General features: G+C 54.6%; 1 protein-coding gene across 8 annotated transcripts in view; it reads left to right on the top strand.

Annotated features, from left to right (window-relative positions):
* The first annotated feature begins 9,750 nt into the window (after positions 1 to 9,750).
* Positions 9,751 to 18,025, top strand: part of CACNA1B (calcium voltage-gated channel subunit alpha1 B) — a 188,277-nt gene continuing 180,002 nt past the window's right edge. For all 8 annotated transcript variants that reach the window (XM_058693367.1, XM_058693364.1, XM_058693366.1 and 5 more), the window contains exons 1-3: positions 9,751 to 10,215; positions 11,247 to 11,352; positions 14,933 to 15,072. In XM_058693367.1, the coding sequence (XP_058549350.1) occupies positions 9,935 to 10,215; positions 11,247 to 11,352; positions 14,933 to 15,072 (527 nt within the window). In that variant the 5' untranslated portion in view covers positions 9,751 to 9,934. The remainder of the gene's footprint in view (positions 10,216 to 11,246; positions 11,353 to 14,932; positions 15,073 to 18,025) is intronic.

The following is an 18,025-nucleotide window of genomic DNA, read 5'->3' as shown; positions in this document are numbered from 1 at the left end:
ATTCATGGTAAAAACTCTAGAAATTAAGACTTGAGGAGGATTTCTTAATCTGACAAAGGGTACCTACTTTTTCTAAAGGACATAGCAAACATCATACTTCATGGTGAAAGGTCGAAAGTATTTTAAGATGAGGAACGAGACAGGGTGCCCACTGTCACGTTTCTGGACATCATTGTGCCAGCTGGCACAGAAGATAAGAAAAAGAAACACAAGATACAAGAATTGGAGAAGGAGAAATGAAACTTAGTATTTCAATATTATCTACATAGAAAATGTAAAGAAATCTAACAATGAATTGTTAGAATTAATCAGAAAATTTAGCAATGTTGCTTATACAAAAGCAATATACACAGGGAACTGCATTTTTTAAAATGAGCAATAGGAAATTGGACTTTAAAAATGGAATCCTCTATTATAGCATGGAAAAGTTAAAGGATCTCAGAATAGAGCTCATATAATTGTGCTGGACCTAATTTATGGAGAAAGTGATAAAACTTTATTGAAATAAATTAAAGACCACTCAGATAGATGAAGAAACAGGTTTTGCTAATGCATTGATAGCCTCAGGCGTCTGGGCAGCTCAGTTAAGCGTCCGACTCCACCTCAGGTCATGATCTCATGGTTCTTGAGTTCGAGCCCCGAGTTGGGCTCTGTGTTGGCAGCTCGGAGCGTGGAGCCTGCTTCAGATTCTGAGTCTCCCTCTCTCTCTGCCCCTCCCCCACTCGCATGCTGTCTCTCTGTCAAAATAAATAAACATTAAAAAAATTATAAAAAGAAAAGAAAGTCTCAATATCACAAGGATGTATATTTGCCCCAAACTGATCTTTGGGATTTTATGCAATTCCTGTCAAAAGCCCATTGTGTGTGAGTGCAACCTGAAAGTTGATTCTAAAAATTATATAGACAAATGAAAGAATAGCAAAAATTCTCCTAAAGGAGAAAACCAGGTAGGAATATATACCTTATTGTAGATCTGGAGTAACTGATACAGTGTGGTGCTAGCACATAGACAAATTGGTCATCCGAGCAGAACTGGGAGCCCAGAAACAGACCCGGGTGTACACACCGCTGGGGTATACGAACGAGCTGGCTCTGCAGCGGGGAAAGGACGCCTTATGCCACACAGAAACTTTAGCTGCATATGGTTTAAAATGCAAACAGCAAGACATACAAATTTTAGAAGAGAATATAGGAGGATGTACTCTTAACATTCCAGAAGAATATCTTCACAAGAATAAGGAAGAATTTCGTATGATTCAAAAATCACAAAATACAAAGGAAAAGTTGGGTAGATTTAGACATCTGTGTATCATGAGTGAGAGAAGGTTCTGCACTGCTTTCACCTGGCAGCCCATACAAAAATGCACAAGAACTTCCACCAGTCAGTAAGGAGAAAAAGGACCCTGCTGAGAGTGGGCGAAAACTTGAATGGGCGATTTGATTAAGGGGAGACATGCATGAGTAATAAATCTATGAGAAGCCACTCAACTGTATGAATAATCAAGGGAATGCAGATTAAAAGCCATTGGGAGATGTTTGAAATGCCCACCAGGTGAAAAAATGTCCCGATAATAGCAGAGTGTTGGGGGGTTGCGCTCTGGGCACTAATTGTGTGGTACCCCATGAGGCGGAGATCTTGTCCAGTGGCCTACCAATCTCGCTCCTCGATTTAGGTCTCCTGGAACCTCTTGTCCACATACCGAGAGAACTATATTAGATGTTCGTTGGAGAATTTTTTTGGAAATAGCAGAAAACATAAACTAGAATGTCTACTTCGAAGTAGTGTGAACAAATTATATTGTCATACTACAGACTAATACACATGATGACAAATGAGTCACAGCTGTGTGAAATGACGGGTGCATTGTGGCAACACAGTATGGAACGAGAATAAAGTTGCAGTCCTGTTTATTACAGTTCAACAGCGTGTAGGACTATACAAATATTGTACAGGGATACAAAGAAGAAGGAAAGAGAAGGGTGAGCATAAAAATCAGGACAGTGGTGGCTTCTGTGGGAAGTGGGAGTCCGCGTGGGGGTACACGGGGGCTTCAAAGATATCCTGGGTCTATTTCCTAAGCTGGTTGGTGGGTTATTCTTTAAACTTTATGCATGTTTTATAATTTGCATGTATTCTTTGATTTAAAAAAAAAATTTTTTTTTAACGTTTATTTATTTTTGAGACAGAGAGAGACAGAGCATGAATGGGGGAGGGTCAGAGAGAGGGAGACACAGAATCCGAAACAGGCTCCGGGCTCTGAGCTGTCAGCACAGGGGCCCGATGCGGGGCTCGAAGTCACGGACCGCGAGATCGTGACCTGAGCCGAAGTCGGCGCTCAACCGACTGAGACACCCAGGCGCCCCAACCGACTGAGCCACCCAGGCGCCCCATGATTTTAAAACGTAAGTAGCAATATGGGGATGATTACGGAGGGTGCCAAGAGCAGGGGGTGGGCAAAGAGGACATGTGGGCTGCTAACTCAGAAGGGGAGGCGGCACAGTATTTGAACACTGAGGGGATGCAGGTAAGTCTGAGGTGTGGGAGTCTTGGCTCCATGTAGCATTTACCTTTATTATTTAAAAAAATAAACATTGGGGCACCTGGTGGCTCAGTCAGCTGAGTGTCCAACTCTTGACTTTGGCTCAGGTCATGATCCCATGGTCGTGGGATCATGCCTCGCATCAGGCTGTATCTTGAGTGTGGAGCCTGCTTAAGATTTTCTCTCTCCCTCTGCCCCTCTCCCTTGCTTGCATGCTGTCTCAAAAATAAAATAATAAAATATTTAAGAAATTAAGCATTAATTTGTACAAAAACAAAAAAAAATTTTGCTTAGTTCTCTCTCCCCCAGTCCCCACATGAGAACCCAACATGCAGTGCCAAAGGTGGGATCTAGAAGGGGAGGCACATCTCATTTACATCAGCATCAAAACCAATAAAATACTTAGGAATAAGTTTAACCAAGGAGATCAAAGATCTGTACATCAAAAACTGCAAGACATTGATAAATTGAAGACGACACAAATGAATGCAAAGACACTCCCCCCACCCCATACTCTGTGTCCATGGGTTGAAAGAGTTAACACTGCAAAAATGTCCATACTATCCAAAGCCATCTAAGAGCCCAAATAGATAAAGCAACCTTGAGAAAGAAGAAATTTGGAGGCATCAAACTTCCTGATTTCAAACTATATTACAAGGCTATACGAATCCAAATAGTATGGTACTTGCATAAAAACAGACAATAGAGGGGCACCTGGGTGGCTCAGTTGGTTAAGTGTGCGACCCTTGACCTTGGCTCAGGTCATGATATCATGATCCGTGGGTTCCAGCCCTGTGTCGGGCTCTGTGCTGAGACCTCAGAGCATGGAGCTTGCTTGGGATTCTCGGTCTCCCACTCTCTCTGCCCCTTCCCCCCTCGTGCGCTCTGTCTCTGTCTCTGTCTCTTTCAAAATAAATAAATAAACTTAAAAAAAAACCCAGACAATAGACCAATGAAACAAGAGCACAGAAACAAACCCACACATATACGGTCAACTAATATTTGACAAGGGAGCCAGGAGTACTCGACGGAAAAAGGATAGTCTTTTCAATAAGTTGTGTTGGAAAAAATGGACATTCACATGCAAAAAAATGAAATTGGACTCCTATCTTACACCACTCACAGAAGTGAACTCGAAATGGATTAAAAATTTAAATGTAAGACCTGATATCATAAAACTACTCCAAGAAAACATGGGTAAAGATCTCCTCGACATTGGTCTTGGCAAAAATTTTTTAGATACGACCCCAAAAGCAGAAGCAACAAAACACAGATCCACAAGTGGGACATCAAACTGCAAAGCTTCCGTGTGAGCAGCGCCCTGCTGGCTCAGTCGGTGGTGTGCAGCTCTTGATCTTGGGGTTGTGGGTCCATGCCCACATGGGGTGTAGAGGTTACTTAAAAAATAAAATCTTTAATGAAATAAAAAGCTTTGCACAGCAAAAGAAACCATCAATCAAATGAAAAGTCAGCTCACAAAGTGGGACAAATATTTGGAGGCCACATACCTGATAAGGGGCCAATATCCAAAATATGTAGGAAACATGTACAGTAGCAAACAAACAAACAAAAACCCCCCAAATAATCTAATTTTAAAATGGGCAAAGGACTTCCCAAAGATGACATACAAATAGCCAACCATTTCATGAAAAGCTGCTCGACATCACTCATCCTCAGAAAGATGCAGACTGAAAGCACAATGAGGTATCACGACTATTGGGATGGCCGTCATCAAAAAGACAAGAGCTGACAGGTGCCGGGGAGGATGTGGAGAAGGGGGAAGCCCTGTGCACCATTGGTGGGAATGTAAAATGGTGCAGCCACTGTGGAGCAGTGTGGCGGTTCCTCAAAAAATTCAAAATAGAATTACAATATGATCCGGCAATCCCACTTCTGGGTATTAGCCTAAAGGAAATGGAACTGGGATCTTGGAAAGATGTCTGCACCCTATGTTCACCGCAGCTTTATTCACACAGCCAGGACATGGAAACACCCTAAGTCTCTATGTACAGATAAATAATAAGGTGTGAGACATACATACAATGAAATGTCATTGTGAGCAGAGTCATAAAAAAAGAAGGAAACCCTGCCATCCCTGACAACATGGGTGATCCTTGAGGGCACGGTGCTGAGGGAAGGAAGCCAGATGCAGAAAGACAAACTTTGTATGGTCTCACTGACTTGTGGAAGCTCAAAGAGCTCGACTCCGAGAAACAGGGCGTGGAATGATGGTCGCCAAGGGCTGGGAAGTGGGGAACAGGAAGATGTTGGTCAAAAGGTATAAACTTCCAGCTGTCGCAGGCCTTCTTACTACAACAAAAGAAAAGGTAACTGTGGGAAGTGACGGATGTGTTAGCCAACCTGACTAGGAATCATTTTGCAAGATATACGTGTGTCAAATCATCACACTGAACACCTCAAACTTACACCGTGTTGGCTGGCAGTGACATCTCAGTGAAGTTGGGGAAAAAGAAGGGGGTACCTGAGGAGGTGCTGGGCTTCCAGGTATGGTGGACGGAGGCGAGCAAGGCTCCTACCCTCCAAGAGTGGGCAGGGGGCCGAGTTTCGAGGACAGTGGAGCATGATGTCAACACCGCTGCCAAGCATGGGGCAGGACGGACTTGGAGACCCCTGAGGACGTCCTGGGGGACTGCGGGTGACGCAAGTCTATCCAGTGTGTGGCCCTCTGCAGCTGCTGGACTCGTGAGGGTGCCCCTGGAGGTTCAAGGTGGGGCCTTTTGCCAGTGAGTAGGATGGAGGACGAAGGACCAGGGAGCCCCGCCAGGAAAGGAGGGCGTTGGGGGGTAGGAAGCACTGAGGCCGGGTGCAGGGAAGGCCCGGGGGGGGGAAGAATAGTGTCATCAACGGGTAACAGGCTCCAGCCTCCTAGCCTAACGACGCTCCCCTCTGCACCCCACTCAGCCTCAGAGCTGCCTGCCCCACTACATTTCCCAGCGAATGCTCTCTTTCGTTCCCCTGGAAGAGCTCTTTGACCCGCTCCTCCTTTCAACCTGCAACGCCCCTTCTCACTGTCCGTGGATTATCTTGTTTCTTAATTCAGTGAGAAAGGAGAGCAGTCAGAAGACAGCCCTCATCCTCCACCCAGTTAGCCTACCACCCCTCCTGTGCCTTCAGCCCTGTGGTCTGTCTTCCCTTCTGCTGCAACCAAGGAACTCTCCCAGGTCCTGGGCCCTCTGGCCGGGAGGAGGCAACACGCCCTCCCTGCACCACCAGTTGTTCTTTCTATTGAGTAATTATGCACATAAAGTCCGACAGCAACCCCTTCTTGAAAGAAACACACTAACTCCTTGAGTGCCACACCTCCTTCAGCTGTAGTGTTTCATGTCGTCTCTGTTCCCCTTCGTAGGACAGCTTGCTGCACGAGGTGTGTGCCCTGCTGTAGGCAGCTCCTCACGAGTCATCCTGTTTAATCCAGTCCACTCAGGTGTTTCTAACTCTTCTATGGAAACTGCTTTTATCAAGGTAACAGGTGCCTCTGTCTTGCTGACGATTGGATGTTTGTCCTTCACCTCTCTGGATTGCTCAGCAGAATTTGCCAGATGACTGTAAGCCCTCTCTTGACACATGCTCGTCCCAAGGCCCTGGAAACTCTACTCTCCCGAACCTTCCTGCCCTGAATTCTCTGACTGCTTCTTCTCAGGCTCCTTTTCATCTACTTGATTCTTTCTAAGTTCCCTCCCCTCCCCCAGGGCTCTCTTCCCTCTGCGTACGCTTATTCCCTCAGAGATGACTTCTGATTCAGGCAGTGGTCTGGCAGGATGGCCCCCTCTAGAGGACTGGCTACTGTGACTTGTGCAGGGTCTAACAAAACCTCGAGGGAGAGAATAACCGGTGTCGGTATTGTTCCCAGGCCTGCAGCAACGAGGGGCAGTGGCCACCGGAAGGGGATGGCAGGAGCTGGGACCTGCAGGTGAGGCTTATGGCCAACCCCGGGTCAGCCAGCAGGAGGGAGCTGGGGGAATACAAGCCTTGACCTCGCCCCCACCAGCCAAGTACCACCGAGAGTGGGAGGTTGAGGGAGCGAGCTGGTGTGGTCTACACAGCCAGCACATGGCACAGAGCCGACTGGGGCAGGACAGAGACAACAGGAGGGACAGACATGAAGTATTAACATGGCTTCCAGATTTGTGTCTCCAGCTGTGACCTGCCGTGTGAACATTCCTTGCAATATCCACTCACCATCTCCACTTTTATGTGAATTACAAAATTCTTTCTTAATCTCCACTCCCCATCTCCCTGTTTTGGTAATGAGTACCAGTCAACATCACTTAGGTCGGCACTAAGAGCCCCCGTTCTTTTCCTCCAACACATCAGCCATTGAGTCAGCTGCACGACACAGTGGCTGTGCACGAGGCCTCTCATCCAGGCCACACCATCTCTCCTCTGGACTGCGGTCAAAAACCCCTAATGGCCTCCCAGTTTCGTTCAGTGACGGGACTATTGGCAACCTCCCTAGATAATCTTCCCTTCTACCTCACAGCTAAGTGAAGCTTGTTTACGTCTCAGGCCACTATGTGCCCACCTTAGTGGGAAATGTCAGTTCTGGTCCTCTTTGCCACACGTTCACTTCCCCACCCTCTTCATACATGGTTCACATCTGCCCAATAGAGTTTATTTTTTTTTAAATGTTTATTCTGAGAGACAGAGAGAGTGCATGAGAAGGGGAGGGGCAGAGAGAGAAGAGAGAGAATTCCAAGCAGTCTCCATGCTCAGTGCAGAGCCTGATGTGGGGCTCGAGCCCACGAACCATGAGATCATGACCTGAGCCGAAACCAAGAGTTGGATGCTTAACCGACTGAGCCACCCAGGCACCCCTCTGATTTAAAAAAAAAAAAAAAAAATTAATGTGTATTTATTTTTGAGACAGAGAGAGAGCATGAACAGGGGAGGGGCAGAGAGAGAGGGAGACACAGAATCTAAAGCAGACTCCAGGCTCAGAGCTGTCAGCACAGAGCCTGACACGGGGCTCAAACTCACAGACTGTGAGATCATGACCTGAGCCGAAGTCGGATGCTTAACTGACTGAGCTACCCAGGCACCCCAATTTTTTTAAAAAAGTTTATTTATTTATTTTGAGAGAGAGAGAGAGAGACCGAAAACAAGTGGGGGAGGGGCAGAGAGAGAGAGAGAGAGAGAGAGAGAGAGAGAGAGACCCAAGCAGGCTCTGTTCTGTTAGCCCGGAGCCAACACAGGGCTTGATCTCATGAACTGTGCTGAAATCAATAGTCAGACGGTTAACTGACTGAGCCACCCAGGCAACCCTGCCCAATAGAACTTAAAGAGAAATTTGTTGGGGAGCAACTGAGAAACCTTTCCTTTGTTATAAAAGGATATGTTTTTGTTTTTGAGAGAGAGAAAGAAAGAGTGAGTGGGGGAAAGGGACAGAGGAAGAAGGATAGAGAATCTCAAGCTCCACACTCAGCACAGTACCTGGCATGGGGCTTGATCCCACGACCCTGGGATCATGACCTGAGGCGAAATCAAGAGTTGGACGCTCAACTGACTGAGTCACCCGGTCCCCCCTATATATTTATTTTTAAAAAATGGATGTCCTTTTTACACCTTTCTCTTTCTTCATTTGAGATGGTGATATGAAGATGGGATGCTTTGTGCTACGGCAGCCACCTTGGGCCATGAGGTTTGAGAAGTATGAAGACAAAAACCATACACTGTGACCATGGGAGGGAGGAAAGGATGGAAAGAGTTTATGTTCCTGAAATGGGATACTTTATGCCTTTTTATTCGGTGAGGCTAAAACTGTACTGTGTAAACCACAGCTGGGACTTGAGTTGCTAACTTCTGAATGCATCCTGAGCAAAACACACCCCAAACCCTGCAGCCTATTCTGTACTCAACAGACAGAGGGATTCGTTCAGAACAGGAGTCACGATGGTGTCTCTCCTCAGAACTCTTCTCTGACGTCCCATCACACTTGGAACAGAAGCCGGAGCCCATATCTCCATCAGCACAGCTCCAAGATTGCCACCCTGGGCCTCTGTGCTCTGTCCTCGCCTCGCTTGGCACATCTCACTTCTCTACGACATTCAGGTCCATGCGAGGATGATTTCCTGACAGGTCAACCCTGACTCGATGGTAGAAAAGCCTCTTGCACTGTCACTTGCCATCTTGTTTACTTGTTGAGTTCTCATGGCATCCACTGCCCCCGGGTGCTGCATGTGCATGAACTGGTGAAGGGGACAGTGTCCAACATCTGCCTTATCCCCTCTGCCACTCACCAGGAGTGAGGCTTCTTAGCCGAATGAACCAATTGTGTGTGAATGCAGTAGAGCAGTGTCTGGCACAAAGTAAGCGTTTGCCACTCCTTGTGTAAGAATGTCCGCTCCAGGAAGGCAGAGCTGGGATTCCAGCGCCTGGCGTCTAGCAGGTGTGTTTCGGAGCCGCTGATGGATGGATGCGTGGAGGGCACACAGCAGGCTCTCTTCAGTTTTTATTGAGTGGACGGTGGAACAAAGGATCTCTGAACTGAGATTTCGGAACTGATTCAATTCGTGTTGACAGGAAGGCCTAGGATATGCTTGAGGGCTGGGGGGGGGGGGGGGGCCCAGGACGGAGTTGTGCATCCTGAAAACCCAAGACCAGGGAGTTGAAAGCATGTCTATTAGGATGTCAGAGACTCTGAAAGGGGTGGCAGGGGAGGGCCCGGGAGCCAGCATCTTCTTGGAGGAGGCCGGTGGTCCGCCGCGAGGGGAGTGAGGTGCGGAAAGAAACGTGGGGAGCCAGGGGCCTGACCCCTCCGCACTTTGGGCTGGAGCTCCTCAAGGCTGCTGACGCCTCCTGCTCCTGGGGGAGAAGGCGGCGGGGGGGGGTGGGGGGGGGCGGGGGGGGGGCGCTGGGGCCGCTCAGCTCGGCCGTCCGTCGAGGACACCCAGCCCCGCCCGGGCCCCGGCCCCAGCTGCTCGCTTCAGCATCTGGCCAGCGCCCGGCCCCGCGCGAGGCGGCACGCGCACTCGGCGCACGATCCCCGCGCCCGCCCCCGCCCTGGGCTCGTCCCGGAGACCCGGGGGCCGAGGCGCAGCCCAGAAGGCTGGCTGCCCCGACCGGCCGCGGGGGACAGGGCGGGGGCGGCCAGCTGGGGGCGGGGCGGGCGGCATCCGGGCGGGCGGGGCGAGCGCGGATTGGCCGGGCGCCGCCACGTGACCGGCCCCTTATAGGGCGTGGTGCGGGCGGCGGAGTCGGGTGCGGCGGCGGCGGCGGCGGCGGCGGCGGCGGCGGCGGCGGCGGCTGGGCCGGGCGAGGTCCGGTGCAGGTCCGGCGGCTCCGCGGCTGCTCCGCTCTGAGCGCCTGGCTGGCGCGCCCCGCGTCCTCCCTGCCGGGGCCGCCGGGCCGGGGGATGCGCGCGGCGCCTGGGAGCCATGGTCCGCTTCGGGGACGAGCTGGGCAGCCGCTATGGGGGCGCCGGTGGGGAGCGGGCTCGGGGCGGCGGGGCCGGCGGGGCGGGCGGCCCGGGCCCCGGGGGGCTGCAGCCGGGCCAGCGGGTCCTCTACAAGCAGTCGATCGCGCAGCGCGCGCGGACTATGGCGCTCTACAACCCCATCCCGGTCAAGCAGAACTGCTTCACCGTCAACCGCTCGCTCTTCGTCTTCAGCGAGGACAACGTCGTCCGCAAATACGCCAAGCGCATCACCGAGTGGCCATATCCTGCCGGGGGGCCGGGCCACTCAGGGGCCGGGGGACCGTCCGAGGTCGCGGGGACAGGGGCCGGGCGCGGCGTCCGGTGTCCGCGCTCCGGCGCGTCGGGGAGGGGGCGGCCCGGGCGGGGGGGCCGGGGCTGGGGCGGGTCGCGTGCGGCGCCCAGTGGCCATCTTTCCCGGGGTCGGGAGGAGGGTGCGACCTGGGGAGAGGCGGATGGGGACGCGTCTCTCGGCGAGGAGGGGGCGGGGCGGGGCTCCGGGGGCCTTCGCGCGCCGCGTGTGCGTGTGTGTTTGAGGATGTACGCGCGCGCGCGCGCGTGTGGTCGTGGTGGTGGCGGCCGCGGGAGCGGGACGGACGCTGGGCGGAGCCCCCTGTCCCTGGACTCGTCCCTTCGCTCCCTTGGTCTGGGTGCAGAGCGCCAGCTCTGGCCAGCCTGGAGGGCACACGAGGGCGAATCCGTGTCTGTGTAGGTGTGAGCACCCGTGTGGACGCGAGCCCGGGCGCGTGCCTGGCTGCAGGTGCTTGCGTGTGTGTGCGGGCATAGCATAGCATGAACCCGGTGTTGCGCGTGCGTGCGTTCGGGACTCGGTACATGTATGTTCGAGTGCCTGTGTAGGCACATGTGGCTACGTGTATCTGTAGGTGAGAGTGTGCGCCTGCGCAGGATCCTTCCTCAGCCTCGCGCTACGGGCGCGCAGTCCCCTCCCCTCGGGTGGAGGACGCCCGGCGGAGCGGGGCTGGGGCGCTGTCCGCGGTGCTGACGGCCGTCTGGACGTGCCGAGGGGGCTGGCTGCCGAGAGACTGCAGAGGCTCCGCCTCCAGGCGGCCCCCCCCGCCCCCCACCCCCATCCCCAACCCCCACATCCCGCCGAGGATGAGGGCAGAGAGGGAAGGGTGGGCTTCTGACCGGTCATTCTCAGGCCCTCTGGAGGTGGCCTCGCTGTGGTTGCTACACTGCTGCGCGCTGTGGGCCTCGGCTTCCCCGCCTCCCCTCCCCCTTGGCACCTCCTGGCCAGTCCTTAACCCACGCACTCCATTTGAATACATGATCCTGGCCACCATCATCGCCAACTGTATTGTGCTGGCACTGGAGCAGCACCTGCCTGACGGGGACAAGACACCCATGTCTGAGCGGCTGGTGAGTGCGGCGGGGCCGAGGGCAGGGCTGCGGGTGGCGGTGGCTCATCTGATTCCAGGACCCTTTAGGATCTGTGGATGAGCTTAGCTTCCTTGGACAGGGACATCTGGGCAGCTCTCCTCTCCTTTTTGTGGAGGAAAAGGTGAGAACCCAGGCAGCTAACACCTCCCTCAGGGTCTGGGGGACTGGGGTATCCGGCTCAGCCCATGGTGGGAAGGAAGGCCTGAGAGAGGCCACGTTAGCTAACAGCTACTTTGCCCTGTGCCACTAGCCACCCCACACCCTAAAAGGGTTGTCCAGTTCTACAACCTTAAGCCTTGATCTAAGAAACTTAGTGTAACCTGGGGTAGGGGAGTGGCATTCATAGTGGTCCAGGGTCAGGAATGTCAGGCTCTATGAGCACCCTCACGATGGGTAGGCTGTGGTAGGCCCTGTGGTACGGTCCTGGGTCTAGGGGCTGTCCTCCTCTCCCTCAGAGTTGTCTTTCCTGGCTCTGCTTGGAATACCTTCTCCATGGGGCCACCCCTACCCAGGGGAAGCCCTCCTTCCCAGGCTTTCTTCCCAAACATCCTAAATCGTTTCCACCCACTCCTGCCAAGAGCCACACAGGTCCCTGTGGTGTCCCCTGTTGGAGCACATGAGAGTCAGGATGCCAGGGCAGGGTCTCTGGAGGGGCTGGGGCAGAGGAAGGGTGATATTTGGAGCAGCGAGTCCCATTTCAAAGGTGTGGCTTGTCCCCTAGCCCCCAGTCTTTCCTGCTGCCCCGATCCCTTTGCCTGGGCTTGGTGTGGGCTCCCAGGCCTGAGAGACTGAGCCTCAGAACAGAGAGAAGGAAAGAGCAGGTACAGGGGGTCTGGAGAGGGAACCTGGGGCCTGGCTGAAGAGCTGCCCCAGCAGTCTCTCCTGGGGTTACTGGGCATCAAGAGAAGAATCCCTCTTTCTTTGTAGCCTGGCAAGTGATTGATCGTCTCTGTGGCTTCTTTCTATGACGTCAGTGGAGATAGACAGGAGGTGATACAGGGCCTGTTCAGTGCTTAGTGTGGGCCCTGAACCCCCACTGCCCACCATCACAGGCCCAGGGGATGGGGAAGGGGAGACGGAGTAAGGCTGACCTGGGGGTGCTCACAGTGTTGCAAGGCACCAAAAGAAGGCAAGGAAGTGGAGAGCCAGTGGGTGGGAGGTTTTCTGGAGTAGTCATTTCTGCAGGTGCTCAGAAGGCCGGGGGGTTTTGGTTGTGAGAGAGGAGGGGTGTGAAGGACAGCACAGTCATGCCGCCAGGCAAGAGTGGGTGTGGTCCCTGTGGGGGAGTCTTGCCCCACCAGGAACCAGACAGGGTCACTTGCCTCCTGTGGCCCCCTTGTGCACGCTGGTGTTGTGTGTGCTTGTGCTGAGTGTGTGTTCAGGGGGCTAGAGCAGAGGGTGAAAGTGAGAGCAGAGAGCCTCTGCCAGGCCACAGGGCGTGGCCATATCTCCAGGGAAGTCTGGCAGGGGTAGGGCCAGAGGGAGGCAGGCCAGGAGATGGTGGGGGGCAGGGGGCAGGGAGGCCAGTGCACAGTAGTTGGTCTCATGCTTGTCCCTGCTGGGTGACAGGCTTGAGTGGGCCAGCCGGGCATCCAGGCAAGTCTGAGCTCCTACCTCCCAAATGAGGGAAGATTTGCTTTGTGGTGAGGGGGGTTGGGCTATTGGGAGAACAAATAGAATGTGCCTAGAGGCCTTGGGAGCCCTTGCTGACCCTAGTCTTGTGTGTAGACACAGGTCTTCGGGCCGTTAGGACAGACAGAAGGCTGGAACACGGATTGGGGCCTGGAGAGGAGGGGCTGTGGCGGCTTCAGGGTTCAGACCTGGAGGCTTGTGCTGATGCTGGTGGACCTGCAGGGGGCTGGGTGACAGAGGGTCAGCCTCTTCACTGTCTGCCAGCCTGGAGTGGGGTGGGGCCTTCACAGCTCTCTGTCTCTGGGGTTCTGCTTCTCGGCCACCCGTCAACCACCTGAGCAGCCTTTGGCCAGAACCGCTAGCTTGCAGTCCCACCTCACCCCTTCCGAGCTCGCCCTGAAGAGAAGGATCTGTCGTGGGCCCTGTCCCATCTCCCAGCTCGGGCCTGCTCTTTCGTCTGCCTGGAAGCTCTCTGTGAAGACGTGTTTGTTGGAGCCAGTGTCTTCCCTGGGGCTGATGGTCAACAGCCCCTTCGTTTGGGGGAGAGAGGACCCTCCAACTAAAGTAGACCTAAAGCTTTCAGAGGATGATTTCGGTCATGAGTCAGCATCTGGGTACCAAGATGGGAGAGCTGGGTGGTGATGGGCACAGGGCTGACGGGGCCTCTGGGGGAGGTAGCTCCTGCCAGGCACAGCCGGAGAGGCCCCGGCTGAGGGTATTCCCGGTCATATGGGGAGGACTCTTGAGGACCAGGCTTCCCGTGTGTGGCGGGGGGAGACACGGGCTGCTGACCCTCAGTGGGAACTGACAGCAGCCACAGGGAGCCAGTCTGGCGCTCTCCTCCCCTGCAGCCCCAAAGTGGCCAGTCCCCAGGCCCTGCAACCCTGGCCCCTTTCTGGCAGGGCAGAGCCGCTTTCTGTAGGGCAGTTCCTCCTCTGGCTCCCTAAGGGCAGGCCCTTCCCACCACTCCTTCATCTGCTTTTTTATAACAGCAGCCCTGGCATACAGGTGTCCTTGGTCTGCACTCAGGCCGTTTCCCATGCCGACCTTCCCAGTGCACCCCCGTGGTCCAGTTCCCTGGGGCTCACCTGCACCAAGGCTCTCTATGCCACCGTCCCCAAGTGAGCGATGCCCCTGGTCACTTACCACACCATCTGTGCATGTCTCCATGTGACGTCCTCCTCCCCGAGCCCTGTACAGCTTGCTTCCCACCTTGCTCGGCACCAGACAGACCTGGCCCCAGTTGATGCTCGTGGCTGAGTGATAAGATGCGGTGACAACATTCTTTTGCTCACACTGTTCCCTCCACCTGGAATTCCTGTCCTCGCTGCCCTGCTGTCTGCCTTACTCTCCAGAGGCTCCCTGGGGTCTGGGCTGTATTTGTCCCCACCAAGATTTGCATTTGTGTGTTATGATTATTATCCAGAAGATGTGTGTTGAATGAATAAGTGGGTCCCGGGCTGCACCCCAGGAACTGGGGCATTATCCAGGCAACTTCTGCAGTGATTGGAGCCCAGGATCACACCGATCACCTCTGGGTTTGAATATGGCTTGGTTTCCAACAAGCTGTGAGTCTCCAACAAGCTGTCATGTCTGGGCCTGTTTCCTTTAGAGTCAGGATGATAATACCTTTAGTGTGTGGGGTGTGGGATGGATTGCAGAAAAGGCCCACAAGTGCTGTCAACATTGCTTCTCCTGCTGCAGGGCTTCGAGGCGTGAGAGACCCCAGGACACCCCCCCCCCACACCGCCCTGTTGTGGCTGGGGTGCCACTGACTATGGGAGCAGGGCCACGTTTCCTGTGAAGTCTGTAGGTGGTGAGGCTGAGTGGAGGGGGGGCGGGGTCAGAGCTGGGACAGTGTCCCTGCCTGCTGCCTCGACCTGCCCAACTTGGGGGTGGTGGCAACCCTTTCTCTGCCTCTTCGCAGGATGACACGGAGCCCTACTTCATTGGCATCTTCTGCTTTGAGGCGGGGATCAAGATCATAGCTCTGGGCTTCGTCTTCCACAAGGGCTCCTACTTGCGGAACGGCTGGAACGTCATGGACTTTGTGGTGGTTCTCACAGGGTAGGTGGCCAGGACCTGGGGTGTCCCCTTGCTTGGGGCTAGGGGTGAGCCAGGAGTGTCCACACCAAGCTGTTGTGAGTGCTGGTGGCCGTGTGAGGAAATGCCTGATTGTGTGGGACGGGGCTGTTACCCGTGAGCGGCCGTCTTTGCTGAAGGACCTACGTGCAGCGTTCTGTCCTCAGGTGGAGCGCTCTTACAGACCACAGGCGTGGGGCCGCTGGCTCTGTGGCTGGGTCCCCATGGGGGAGGGGCTTCCCAGGGCAGAGGGAGGGGTCTGGGCAGTTTCCTGACTGAAGAGCTGCCTGGAAGTGTGTTCTCAGAGCTCTGGCGCTGTGCTTGGACGAGCGCGTGAACGTTGTGTGTTTCCACGGTTTCTGGCTCCAGGAAGGTGCTTAATCAGTGTGTCCTGCCCACCACTGTCCTCCTCAAATGGACCCTGGTAATTGACAATTTGTGATTCGAAGTTGATTTGGGGGTGGGCTGGGGTGGGTGTGCAGGCAGAGCACCCTGCTCGTCATCACTGAGCCCCTCACCTTTGGAGGCTAGGTCTTTCGGTCTTTCCGACTGCCTGACAGTAGGGTCCTTGCCCTGCTTCTCTGGCCAGCGGGCTGAAGGCTGGAGCTAGGCTGCTCTGGGAGTGGGGTGGGTGAGTGCTTAGGGAATTTGCTCCACAGGACCTGTTTGCATAGCCCAGGCCCCAGAGGCCCCGCCCCAGGCCAGGGACTGCAGTCTCTTCTTCCCTGGGGCCTTGTGGTCCCAGAGAGGCTCAGAGCCCCAATCAGAGAGGAGGAGGGAGGCCCCACTGTTGCCCAGAACACTCCTTCCCAAGGAAGGGTGATTGTGGCCAAGGCCTCCACCCTGCACAGCGACCCCTAACCTGCCTTGGTACAGGTGACCACCTGTGCAGAGGTGGTTTAGGCTGAAGGCAGAGGAGGGAGGAGGTGACCACAGAAGGCCCAGATCTGGGGCTCAAGCCTCCACGGGCTCCCTGTGTGTGAGAAGACATGAACTTGGCTAAATAGCCTCTGGGCGACCAAGCAAGACTCCCGGTCCCACTGATGATGCTGGTGGGGGCGCTGGTGGTGAGCGTGACCCTCAGAGGGCGGGGCGCTCCCCATGGTCCACCGGGCACTGGGCAGGGTGTCCGGGAGCATCACTGGCTGTTTACGTCGCTCCCTCCCTCTAGACGTGAGCCCCTGAAGACAAGAACGGTGTCTTATTTTTCAGGGTGTCCCCAGAGCCTAGCTTGGGGCGGGCCCCCAGGAGAGGTCAGAGAGTGTCTGCTGAATTAATGGGTTACTGAAGTGGCAGTGCTCTGTGCTCGGCCTGCTGGGAGCCCGCTGGGTGGCAGGACCCTGCCTCCCAGTCTGCTGTCCATGGTGCTGAGTGTCTGGGTTTCTAGGAACAAGGCAGGGAGGCAGAGGAACCCCCATCTACTCCTTGGCAGGACCTGCGGTCTTCTGATAAGCTCGTCCTGGTTCCAGGTCCAGGGAGCCATTCGCTCAGTGAGGGCTGGGAGAGACTTCTCAAGGGGAGGTCACAAGACAGAGGAGGGTGGACTCACCTTCCTGAGAGCCCCAGTGAGAGGGTCCCAAGGGTCCTGAGACCTTAATTCTGGCCCCTGGCCCTGGCCTTGGAGACCCCTACTTTGTCCACCTCTTCTTTCTGTTTCTGTTTCTTCATCTCTCTCTCTCTCTCTCTTTCACTCTCTCATCTTTCCCGTGTACTTCTCTCCCCCGTCTCACACCCCACCCCCAACCCTGGTTTCTCTGTGTCTCTGTCTCTCTTTTCTTTTCTTTTTTTTTTTTTTTTTTTTCAACGTTCTTTTTTTTTTTATTTATTTTTGGGACAGAGAGAGACAGAGCATGAACGGGGGAGGGGCAGAGAGAGAGGGAGACACAGAATCGGAAACAGGCTCCAGGCTCCGAGCCATCAGCCCAGAGCCTGACGCGGGGCTCGAACTCACGGACCGCGAGATCGTGACCTGGCTGAAGTCGGACGCTTAACCGACTGCGCCACCCAGGCGCCCTCTGTCTCTCTTTTCTTCCTTCCCTTACTTTCGTGGTCCTCGTCTCTGCATTTCTGGCCTTCTCTGACTTCTTTGTCTTCTCTGTCACTATTTCTTTCACTCTTGATGCCTTTGTTTCTCTGTGTCTTTTCGCTTTTTCTCTCTCCTTCTTCCTTATTCTCTTTCTCTTTTTGGCCTTGTTCTGGGTCTCACAGTCTCTGCTCTCTGCGTCTGTAGGAGGAGGGCCAGGAGTTGGCACTAGTAGTTTCCAGGCTCCCTCTCTCTGCACATCATTGCCAGAGGTGTCTCAGGTGGGGACGGTGACCTGTGTCCCCTAGGGGCTCACGTGTGGGCCCAGAGTCATGCAGGGAACCCGCTCAGGTGCTCCTGCTTGTGGCTCACGGGGGCTTGTGAGCCTGGGTGTGTGTGCATGTGGGTATGTGGTAGAAGGAGGTCCCAGGTCATTGCGGTGTGAGTGCTAACGAGTGGGGAAGCCAGGGAGGTGCTCTAACCCAGCCCCTCCTGAGCTGAGGTCCCTGTGGATAGCCATGGGCGGGGCATTACTTCTCATTACTTTGTTGTTTTTAATTAGCGTTTACTTAATTGGGGCTCAGAGGGCTGGAGGCCCCTGGTGGGGGGGGGGAAGGGCTCTGGCTGGGGAGGCCGCGTTGCTTGGTGAAGCCCGACTTGTCCCTAGAGGCCTGCTGGGGTCCCTTCTGCTTCCGAGGCTGGTGTGCAGGTCGTGGGAGGAGACTTGAGTGGAATGGGGTCCCCACCCATGCCTCAGGGAAGCCCCTTATCCCCAAGCCTGGGTCTGCCCCTGGCATTAGGGAGCATAGCACCTAGTCCTAGCTCCACGGGAATGTGCTGCGGGGCTGTCCTGCCCGCAGGCCCCCCGTATGCCCGTCCTGCCCGCAGGCCCCCCGTATGCCCGTCGTCCGTGCC

This window comes from Neofelis nebulosa, chromosome 12 (genome assembly GCF_028018385.1).
Source record: "Neofelis nebulosa isolate mNeoNeb1 chromosome 12, mNeoNeb1.pri, whole genome shotgun sequence".
In the NCBI taxonomy this organism is placed as follows: domain Eukaryota; kingdom Metazoa; phylum Chordata; class Mammalia; order Carnivora; family Felidae; genus Neofelis; species Neofelis nebulosa.
Note: the sequence above shows the minus strand (reverse complement) of the source record. Positions and strands in the feature narration are given on the sequence as shown.